This window comes from Copadichromis virginalis, linkage group LG13 (assembly GCF_057382275.1).
Source record: "Copadichromis virginalis isolate Kocher_CV1m ecotype Utaka linkage group LG13, C_Virginalis_male_GT1.1, whole genome shotgun sequence".
Lineage (NCBI taxonomy): Eukaryota > Metazoa > Chordata > Actinopteri > Cichliformes > Cichlidae > Copadichromis > Copadichromis virginalis.
In genome coordinates, this window is record NC_140630.1 from 2,808,926 (window position 1) to 2,820,509 (window position 11,584).

Genomic DNA, 11,584 nt, shown 5'->3' on the forward strand with positions numbered 1-11,584 from the left:
TCTTGACACCCTGGATCCCTAACAAACTATATACTTCTTTAACAGTGGCGGCTGGCCCATAGGGGGCGCTCGGGCTCCGCCCCCCCAAATGTGGAGGAGTAAAAATATATATTTTTAAAAAATTCATCAATGATAGTTTTACTATGTGTGTGCCCATATACAGCCAGGCGTATTTTAACATTTTCACCAGCTGACTCATTAAAGTTCAACCAACAAACGGTGTTTTTCTTCTTCTGGGGCGCTCGTCAAAGCGCCCTTGATATGCAGCGAAATAGCCTATCATTAAATGGTTGCCAGGGGAAAATAATAAATATTTGACCTATCAGCGTCGCTGAATTAAATGGTTTGGGGGCGCTTAAAATTGCGCCCCTGCAGAAAACGCGCGAAGATTTGCTGTTCTAGAATTTTACCTCAGTCAGTAGCCTAAGTGAGCTATAAGGTCAGAGAGAGACGATGGCAGCGGTATTGTTAACGGTTGAGGCACAGCCTCCCCCAAATTCGGTTAGATCGCTTCTAACCTACCCTTTTGCCAGAAGGACAATGGCAGAAAAACTGCAAGTTAAAGAGTTGGGACCTGACAAGCCTGAAATTCAACTAACCCAGGCAACGAAGGAGAAGTCAAAAGCATACAACAGGACTTTTTGTCGGAGTTGGTTCCAGCGCAAGTCTCTCACAAGAGAGAAAGTTGATCGCCCAGGCCTACGATGGGGCCGCTGTAATGAGGGGTACCACTGGAGGAGTGCAGCGTAAGATACAGGACATTTATGCTAACGCTCACTACGTACATTGTTATGCCCATCAGTTAAACCTGGTAATGCAACAAGCAACCTCCCACATCCCTCAAATCAGTCACTTTTTTTCCGACATAGCAGGATTCGCTTCTTTTTTTACTAAATCGAGCAAGAGGACTGCAGTGCTTGACGAGGTGGTGGCGCACCGACTTCCAAGTGCATCGGCAACCCGTTGGAACTTCAACAGTCGTGCTGTGAATACAGTGTATGAACATAAAGACGATCTGGTGAGGTGTTTTCAGACCATCCGTAACAGTGAAGGATTTGATGCCCCTACAAAGAGAGATGCCGGTGGTTTCGTGAGAATGCTGGAAGACGAAGCTTTCTGTTTTTTCCTGGCCTTGTTTCACAAGATAATGCCACATGTAGACATGCTGTATAACCACCTACAGAAGAGAAACATCGATTCTGTCACCATCGCAGGGATCACCCAGACATTCATCAGCCGCATGCAGGCTATCAGGTAGGCATAAAAGCATAAATATGTAACCTAGAATAAATGTTAATTATCTATGCATAGATTCTATCAAATTCTCTGCATATATTCTGTGTTCTGTGACTTAAATGTTTAATGGAATTCAGATAATTTTGATTTATATCAGCCTTTGAAGTAATTTTATGAAAAATATTTGATTAAGTATATTTGATGAAGTATATTCCCAGTAATGATTTGATGTAGCCTATACCATAGGCTATTTCCTGAAATTATGGCCAGGGCCTTTATTTACTTGCACTGGTTTTCCCCCAGCCATTAAACCAGGTCCGGTTATTAATTAAATCCGGTAATTCCCGGTAATTAGAACACAACCTTTGTTTGGTTTGTGTTTGGTTAATATATCCCTATTCAGTTTTCAGAAGCCATTAATGAAACTTATGTATTGGATCAGGGAGGCACTTCCTAATCTGGTTGTGGATGAGGAGTACAGGGGACCTGTTCAAGACCCACCCACAAAGAGACGGAGAACATTGGGGGAAGACAGGCAACACCATTTGGCACTGGAGGTAAGCACTAGCTGCTTGGTCTGATTTAAATCGGATCATCAGATAAAATCTAATGACGATGCTGTCAGATGTCATTTGATATAGTGGTCATGACTGTTTTGTTTTGTTATGGACAGATTTTTTTTTTTCAGAATAATGATTAACATGAGACATGTGCCAAAGTCTTACCACTGAATCTAACTCTTACCAATTATATATTATTGGATAGGTGTGCGACACCATTATGAGCCATGCCAAGGAGAGGTTTTCTTTCACCAAGCACCTTGTCAGCGCCACTCTGTTGCAAGGAGACTTGTTCCAACAACACAGCAAAAATTTTCCAGATGCAGCACTACAAACCACAGTGGAAGCCTATCCCTCATTGGACAAAGCCAGACTTAAAACAGAACTGTCCCTGATCTACGACAACGAGGAGTTTCAGAGTTGTAGTGGTGCGCTGGCGCTCTATCAGGTTCTGATGGAAAACAACCTTCAAGACACATTCACCGAAACTGTAAGTCTTCTTAACATCCTCATCACCACACCAATGACAACATCAGAATCGGAGAGGTGTTTCTCTACTTTAAAGAGGATAAAAACTTTCCTGAGAAACAATATGGCTCAGGATCGGCTCAACGCTCTGGCTATGCTGTCCATAGAGAAAAAACTCACACAAGAACTTCCTGATTTCAACACCAGGGTCATCGAGAAATTTGCCACTCAGAAAGACAGACGAGCAAAGTTCTTGTACAAATAAGAACCCTTAACCATATTTACTCTCTTTCTCCATCCCTCTCTCTTTCTCTCTTTAGCCCACCCCCCCAATCAGTTTACAGTTGTTGTTTTCAATAGTTATTTTTCATTCATTCAAAAAAAAAAAAAAAAAAAATCTGTTCATGTTCATTTTTACAAATCTATACAAATGGCCAGAATATGGTTGTTCATTTTTACAAATCTATACAAATGGCCAGAATATGGTTGTTCATTTTAAATTTAAATTTAAATTGTGTTGTTTGATGTACTCATTAAATGGGTCATTTTAGTCGATATCATAAAAATTGCCCCCCCTGAGATTTTTTTCAGGAGCCGCCACTGTTCTTTAAGCATCTTAGAAGTGAAATTGGTCCCCTGATCTGTGATGATTTCTTTTGGGATACCTACTCTGGAAAACAACTGAATCAGGCAGTTAACAATCTGACGAGCCTTTATTTTCTTCAGGGGGAAGGCTTCAGGATATTTTGTGGCATAGTCACAAACTACAAGTATGTACTTATGACCTGCTTTACTCTGTTCTAGTGGGCCAACAATGTCCATGGCAATGCGTGAAAAGGGTGTATCAATGATGGGCATACTGATAAGCGGAGCTCTATCTGCTTTCCTGCCTGGAGCTGTTAACTGGCACTGTGGGCAAGCTTTACAGTATTGTACCGTATCACTGAACTGTTGGGGCCAGTAAAATCTGGGAATCATTCTAGAAAATGTTTTAGATTGTCCCAAATGTCCTGCCCAGGGAATGGAATGACTCATTTTCAAAATGGTAGATCTCAAACTCTGGGGGATCACCAACTGGTCACCAATCTTGCTACGGCGATGCAACAAATCTCCTTTAACCACAAACACTTCCTGCCTTCCCTCAACTCTAGTTGACTCTGGAACACATTTAGAGAACAATGGTTTAAGTGTTAGATCCTCTTTCTGAAGCCTAGCAACCTGACTAGCACTGGGGAGAGACTCAGTCTTTAAAGGATCTAAAATGTGTTCAGCTACTCTTGTTCCCTTCACCTTTTCATGTCTTCTCTGTCTCTTGCTCTTTTTTGGTTTAGAACGAGTGCTAGACTCGTCCAATGGGGCATCCTCATTTGCAAAAGGTAATTCATCCCAACCCAAAGCATTAACCTGTAGCTCCTTAGCTTTTGACCTTGTGACCGCTAACAAACTTTCAACGGTTTCAGTCTGACAGGGATGCTTGGCTATTAGCTCTGAGTATTGGGAGATCACGGCCCAACACCACTTGATAAGGCAGCGTTTGCAGCACTCCCACTGAAAGAGTGTAACACTGGCCTTCTACTTCAATTGCAACTTCAGCAACTGGGTATGATACCTTATCACCATGAATACAGCACACATCCACTGTTGCTCCTGAAAAGATCACATCCCTGGGAAGACTGTCTTGTCTAACCAGAGAGCGATTACTTCCTGAATCTAACAGAGCTACACGGGGTTTGTCTTCAACAAATACCCCAATTGATGGCTCACGTTGCTGACATTCAATTTCATTTTTGTGATTCTCACTGACTTCAGTTTGTCTAGCAGAACACATGTAATTTTTACTAACAGACATCTTTGTACACTGAGCTTTAAGATGACCTATCTGACCACACAAATGACATGCTTTATTGGTTTTATTTTTTGTCTCAGATCTGGCAGGATCTGAGTTATACCAGTTCTGTCTTGTGTGCTTAACTTTCAAGTCAGGGCCACCACCTAACTTGTTGAATGGCACGTTGGAATTTGACTTAACTGGTGTGAAGTCTTTTGATGGTCGACGAGCTGCTAAGAAAGCTTCAGCCAGTTCTGCTGCTTCCTTGGAAGTCTTTGGGTTACGTTCCTTAACCCACGTCCGAAGATCAGGATTCAAAACCTTGAGAAACTGTTCCATGATGATGGCGTCTCCGATTTGATCCTTTGTCTTTGTTTCAGGATTCATCCACTTGATGTACAACTCCTTTAGGCGGACCTGCAGCTCCCTTGGTGTTTCCTCTGCTCCAAAGGTACTAGAACGAAACCTCATTCGATAGGTGTCAACACTTATTTCATATTTCTGCAAGACAGCACACTTTACTTTTGCATAGTCCATAGTGTCATCAATATCCATGGCTACATAAGCGGAACGTGCTTTACCAGCTAGCAGTGGTGCTAGGTGAAGAGCCCACTCATCTCGCGGCCACTGGCAAGCATGAGCAATTCTTTCAAAGGTGATTAAATAATGTTCAATGTCCTCACCTTCATTGTAAGGTTGCATTTTTGGCCCCTTCCAGCCTGAATGTCTCACCAGTGTTGAAAGCTGTGCCTCACTGCGTTGATGTGCCGGCTCCAAGTCAAGCCTATTTGATTCTTGTGTGCTGGCAGATGGTTCTGGAGTAGGTGCTCTCGAAGAAGCCGATGTAGATGCTTGTACTTCAAGTAACTGATGCTCTAGATTGCCATGCTGCATCTGCTGTTGAAGCTGGGCAAACTGATGCCGGATTTGCCTCCATCTATCGTCCTGGCGCTTGTGCTCTTGCTCCAGTTTAGCATCGCATTCAGCCTGCTGTTGCATCAGAGTTTGCAAAAGTTTGGACAATTCAGCCACATTCTCTTGTCCAGAAATATGGCCACTTATTGCCCCTTGTTGGTCGCTGCCATCTTGTAAATCATCTGCTTCACATTCTGGAACATGCCCTCTCTTTGCTCGGGTAGACATCTTCTCCACTCCTTAATTGGCCTGGAATCCCACTGCTGCTGCCACCAAATGTGGTAAGACTCGACTTAAGCGGTCAAAGAAGTGCAGGAGACTGATGCTGTCCAGTGTAGCAAGTGATTTATTCACCATTCTGTGGCCCAAGAATATTTACAAAGAAACAAATAAGAAACTCAACTCTATAATAAACTCAATTCAAATAAACATAACTGAACTTAAATCAACGGAAATTAAGGTCAAACTGCACACAGCTACACTGACCTGAACCCTTCTTCTGAAACACCTGAGTTCGTCTGCTTAAATAGTCCCCTTAATCAAACACTTTCTCCTCTGGACTATTCCATTCAGTAGGTAGGTGAGATGAACATGATTATATTCATCCTCTACTACTCCTCTTGACTGGCAACATAAACTCTGGTGTAATCAATACATATCACAACATTAAATCTATTTCTTTATAAACCCTTTAAAATCAACTTTATTAAATTATAAGAATTCTTCCCCTCCTGCCCTTGGTCTCTTCCTGTGACCTCAGATGAACCCAGAAGGTATAAAGCAGGAAGTAGAACTACATTTCCTCCTTTTGCTTCTGGAAGACAGGTAGGTAAAGGTAAGTTCAAACAATACAAATTAACAGTTGAAATAACATGTTAACTTAACAAACTTGCATGAATTGATTTAAACCAAGATGTTATATTATATAATCTGTAAAAGTGCAGAACATAAACAAACCCGGGATAGTAGATGTTTGCCTATTGCAGATTACATGTGAAATATGGTAAATCAAAACAAGAATGTTAACTAAGAATGTAGACAAATGGTCTTCTCACCCACTTTGTCACATTGTGACTTTACAAAGTTATGATGCCAGAAAATTAATTATCAGCATGTAAGATTTTTCCATCGTGTAGATCAGAACCTGCAGATTCCTCTCAGCTGATTTTGATTTTGGAGCTCCTCACTCTGACGGTTTGTTCCAGTGAGTCACGCACAGTCACCTCCTTCCAACACTGACAATACTGAGCTGTCAGGAGCTGCAGCTGGGTTGATGAGATGACTAAAGCATGCAGACTGACCTTTGACCTCCTCAGTGTTGGCTGTCATGTCTTTGATCCAGGATGTGAGAGACGCAGAGTTTGCATCACCGATGTTCGTGTTGTCGAGGAGCCGTTGGGTTGCAGATGTGCACCTACATGATTCAACAGTGAAGTTCAAACATGAACAAATGTTTGATATCCAGGATTTCACACTCACATTATCTCAGATGGTTTTTCAGCCTGCTGCTGTGGGCTGAGATAACCGTGTCCTGAAAGATAAAGTGCAAAAAGAACACATCAGACCTTTCAGTTATTTCTGATCTGAACCTGGTCGCACTGCTGAAGTGCTGAAGAGTGTGATCGAGTGAACATGTTGCTGAAACTGGAGCTGAGCAGGATTTAAGCTGACAGACGGACAGACGGCCCTCATGCAGGTGGATTACTGTGACTCAAAGGTATTCACAGCCTTCACGGCTCAAACACACACAGAAAATCTAAAACCGCATCAGATGAAACCTATAAGCTCCATTTCAAATCTTTTACTCCCTCAAAGAATCAAAGCTAAATGACAGGCTTTTATTTTGAAGTTTCAGAGTCAAGCAACCTTTGCTTATCCTCGCTCTGATCTGATCGAGTCTTTCAGCTCAAATAAAGATAATTATGGAAAAAAATGATGAGCAGCAGAGTTTCACGCTGCTTTGTGAAATATTTCCAAAATGAAATGGGATTATTTATCGGCCGGCGTTTTTTCCAGGTTTACAGACTGAAACATCCACCTTTGCAGGCGTGGTGCCACGAGCCTCACATAGAGATGAAGATTTTAATTAAGCTCAATGAGGAAGATCTCTTCTGCCATCATTCCAGCTTTGCTTCGTTAGTTCTGTTCTGCTTTATTACGACACTTTTTTTAACCAATAAACTCTCTGCCTGAGTTCTCTGAGCCAATCAGCTTCACTGTGTTCCCCCTCTCAGGCTGCCTGTCATCCAGGCCGTCCAGCGAATCTCATCCGAAATCTTCATGAACCATCAGCTTAACCTTCTCCTCCACCACAGGGTCCAGTCTCCGTGATGTTACGGTTCATTTACACGAGCGTGACACGTGTAGGAGAAAACGTCGGTACCAAACGAGCCAATCGCAGTCACCGTAGGCTGCGATGGCGAATGCGCAGTTACACGAAAGTGAGTTTCACTCGTGTTCCTGGACACAGCTGAATGCTTTGGGTCCGATGTAACTCTTCCTCTTCCCAACTCGATGCTCCTTCAGCCTCTCTGCACGGCTGCTGTGGTTTTTTGTTATACTGGTGCAAAGCAGGAGATCAGATGTTCACACGAGCCAGTGGCAGCGTGTTAACCTGAGCGAGCCGATCCCAGCCTGCATGGTTTCTGTGGGCGCGTGATTCTCTAAGTGATCAAACACAGAGGGAAAACTTTTCTGGCATTTGGTTTAAAATAAAAGTCTGAAAAGACACATTCAGGTGCAGAGAAGCGATATTTATCAGTGACAGCAGAAACATGAAGGTGGGTTCGGTTATTAGCTTATTTATAGCCAGAGTTACACATGATGAGTCATTAAAGGGAGATAAATGATTAAAAAACAAACAAACTGTAAATGTGTCGATAAAACAGTTCAGATTTTCTTCAGCGTGACGATTTGAAAGATACTGTTTAAAGTCTTCAGGTTTCTTTGTGTGAGGAAGACGAAGACATCTCAAGAAACCAATAATAAGGAAGCCAGAGGTCAGAGGTCACACCTCCCAGAGCTTCAATCCAATTTAACGTTCAACCAGAGTTGAATCAGTTAAAACAAACTTAAATCCCCTGAATCATCCAGTTTGTCTGAACAATGATAACTGCAGTCTGATCAAAGCTGCGAGCGTCTTAGCGCTAATCAGCCGCTCCTCTTCATCGATGGGATCAATGAGGTCCCAGACAGGAAGTGTCAGCGCCTCGCTCTGCGGCGGCGGGGAGGTGACTCCTTCTCAAACAGCCTTCATCCTGTTTTTGAGCTGTTAATAATGTGTCTGCAATTCTCCACAAACAGACTGATCCAGTCACAGCGGACAGATACAGATGTGAGGTCCCTGCCAGGGAGGGACATACTTCACAGCATCTCCAACATTAGCACGAGGCGTCCCTCCGTCAGTTCACCGGTCGGGCAGTTCGACACAGACAGCTGTGGTTAGTGTCAGAGAAACCAGTCTGGGACTGGGACTGATCATTTCAGTATTTTTGAGGACATGTTGCCTAATCTCAGAATACACAAACCCTTCCACAGATTCCTGGATCCAGCTGTGAACTGACATGTGGTCAAACATCTGTTTCACCACATCTGGTAAAAATGTCATTTTCATGCAGAACTTTTCTTTTGAGTAACCTTCAAACTGACCGAACCAAAGCAATGGCGGCTAATTACCGCCACGTTTCTTTGAATGCAGAGCAGGCAGCGAGGTCCCGTCGTATCTGGAGCAGCTTGGTGAGCCTCTGCTTTGTTACTGCCACGTCTGTAAAGTCCTGCCACGCCCATCAGCTCACCTGCTGAGTATTTAAGGACCGTCTCTGTCGTACAGATCGTTAGTACTAACACAGTAGTAATGAGTTTAGGCTCTACCTGCTTTCATCCTTAACTACATGTTCTTGGTATTTACCTGAGTTCTTCTTCCTCCTGTGTTCATCTGCTGTTGTTGTTTCCTTCAACCCTAAAAAATAAACTCACCTGTCCGATCGCTCTCCACTGCAGTAGACTCTCCAAGCTTGTAGCTCGTCCCATCCAATGCTTCGCCACCTCAGTGCGCACCTGTAACCTGTGACTGTACCACGTATAGCACTCTGCTTCTGATTTCTGTTAATAAAACTTGCTTCTGTCACAGTGCCTACATTTGATCATGACAGTGGAACATGTGTGACTGAAATAAACACAGCGTGGGTCTCTAATGATGGCCAGTCCTGTCCGAGGACAACAAGTAGCAAACATCTCTACATAAATGCAACAAACAGTTTTGTGTTGAAGGCTGGAGCCTGTAATCGTCTTCAGCTCTCAGCCTCTCGGGTTTGATGTCACACGTGTTAATACCTGATTCTCTTTTGTCTGCTGTCACATCAGGTATTTCTGCCCGTAATCTGTTTGATAGCGACGGTTTCAGATATCAAAACACGAGCCGGCAGACGTCTCTGCTGCTCGCCCGTTCACGCCTGACGGATCCAGAAAACCCTTCAGGACAGACGCACTCAGCAGCACGAAGTCCTGCAGGAAATTAGACTTGATGCAAACTGTTTAATACAATTCCTGTATTGTACATTGTAAATTATATTTTTTGCTCCTAAAACAGTAGATGTAAGAAAATTAAGTAAATATATTTGATAAAAACATGTATTAAAATATTTTGTTGCATTTGGTTAACAGTTCTAAATCAACACTTTCACATCTGAAGTCGGTTATTCTGTTAAAAAAAATGTTCAAATACATAATATAACTACACAACCCGGGATCACAACTAAGTGTGAAATCAACACGCCAGTCCACGCTTCGTCTCTGCAAAACATGAAATGTACAGACATGCAGACGTTACAGTAACAACGCTGGACATCATTAACACGTTTACATGTTTCACTTGAAGTGGAAAGTTCGAGATCCTGAGATGTTAAGAGGCTGAAGTACCTGCAGCTTCATCCTGTTTACACTATACATGCTTCCCTTAGGCAGCATCATTAGAAGACATAGCATACATTTACACTGCTATGCAGATGACACCCAGCTCTATCTGTCCATGAAGCCAGATAACACACACCAATGAGTTAAACTGCAGGAATGTCTTAAAGACATAAAGACCTGGACGGCCGCTAACTTCTTGCTTCAGCAGATGGCCCCGCCCTTCCCTGAGCCTGGATCTGCTGGAGGTTTCTTCCTGTTAAAAGGGAGTTTTTCTTTCCCACTGTCACCAAAGCACTTGCTCATATGATTGTTGGGGTTTTCTCTGTTTTCTTTGCGGGTCTTTACCCTACAAAATAAAGCGCCTTGAGGCAATCTGTTTTTGTGATTAGGCACTGTATAAATAAATCTGAATATAATTCACGCCACAAGTTAAACTGCAAACATCTAAAGTCTGCAACAAGCTTCTCCTCAGTTTCCTCTGTAGAGTCAGCGATGGCACTGAGAAAAACATTTGGTTCAGTTTATTTCAAATCTTTGGGGAGTTCTGTTGAAGCCTGCTGGACTGCAAGTTGTAAAAATGACACTAAAGAGGTTAAACTGTGATGCCAAGAGGTCCTGACCAAGAATCAGCATGTGAAGAGTCGGGAGTGACAAATTTTAGCGAGTGTCAGTGATTTTGTGTGAAATTCGCAGAGGCAAAGGCGAGGAAACGATCAGATAAGCTGCTGGTTTGATCCACAAACAGAGGATCAATGTGACCGGAAACAAAACTAAAGTTCTCATTCGTTGAGCTCAGACTGAAGATCGCTGCTGCACCGATGACTGATTTTCAGTAAGTGACATTTGATGCTCATTACTCTGGATCCTGCTGATACCGGCGTGCTGTTCATGTGCTGTTTCCCAGCATTCTTCCTCACTGTCCTCGGGTTGAATTAAACTCAAGTGAGCGGCATCACATTGGGAGAGTGCTCTGTGAAAAAGATGAAGATTATTTTTCTGATTTGGTGGAAGGTTTTTGAGATTTTGGGAAGTTCATGAAGTGGTCAGAACATAAAGTTTTTCACTTCAAGTTTGGAAATATGAGACAAAACTCCTTTGAGGTAAAACATCTGCTCGTTGCTGAGTAGACCCGGTCACGTCATCCATCCTGCATCTTTAATTACCCGACACGTTGTGCCGTCTGTTAGTAAATATCAGCGCTGGAGGCTGGAGGCGTCACCGGGGGACGTGATGCTGGCAGCTGACTACAAAGTGTGTGATGAAAATTTAAAAAGTGAGACAAGGTTTCAAACAGCGTCTACTTTGGTGTCTAGTTTCTGCCACGCTCTGCTGCCCTTTATTTACCACACAGTGTCTGCGAAAACAGAAACACTGAGCACGAAGCGGGCGGACGATCGACGAGCGGCAGCGTTGAGGATGCGGTCCACACAGGAACTATGTGTGAGTAAATCTATGAAGACTGAACCTCCACAACGTCTTTAGTCCTCGACAGTCAGAGCTGTGCACAGGCTGCATAATGAAAACTGCTCAGGGCACAGTGTGAACAGCACAACATATAGGCTGACATATTACACACTCAGACTTTCCCTGCTGCAGACTCTGAAAGTGCTGACGTGCAGCTGCGCGGCTGTAACGACCGAGAGCTGACGTCCTCTGGGTAACGTGT

General features: G+C 43.2%; 1 protein-coding gene across 1 annotated transcript; it reads left to right on the forward strand.

Annotated features, from left to right (window-relative positions):
• Nucleotides 1-685: 685 nt before the first annotated feature.
• LOC146695016 (zinc finger MYM-type protein 1-like) lies at nt 686-2,747 on the forward strand. The gene is made up of 3 exons (XM_085476934.1): nt 686-1,254; nt 1,679-1,793; nt 2,002-2,747. Exons 1-3 carry the CDS (start codon nt 719-721, stop codon nt 2,527-2,529), a joined length of 1,179 nt encoding a protein of 392 aa, XP_085333060.1. The 5' UTR covers nt 686-718; the 3' UTR covers nt 2,530-2,747.
• The last annotated feature ends 8,837 nt before the right edge of the window (nt 2,748-11,584 follow it).

Coding starts and splice junctions, on each gene's coding strand:
- LOC146695016 (XM_085476934.1), top strand. CDS start 719: ATGAGGGGTACCACTGGAGGAGTGCAGCGTAAGATACAGGACATTTAT. Junction 1,255..1,678: donor AGCCGCATGCAGGCTATCAG/GTAGGCATAAAA, acceptor GTATTGGATCAG/GGAGGCACTTCCTAATCTGG. Junction 1,794..2,001: donor AACACCATTTGGCACTGGAG/GTAAGCACTAGC, acceptor ATTATTGGATAG/GTGTGCGACACCATTATGAG.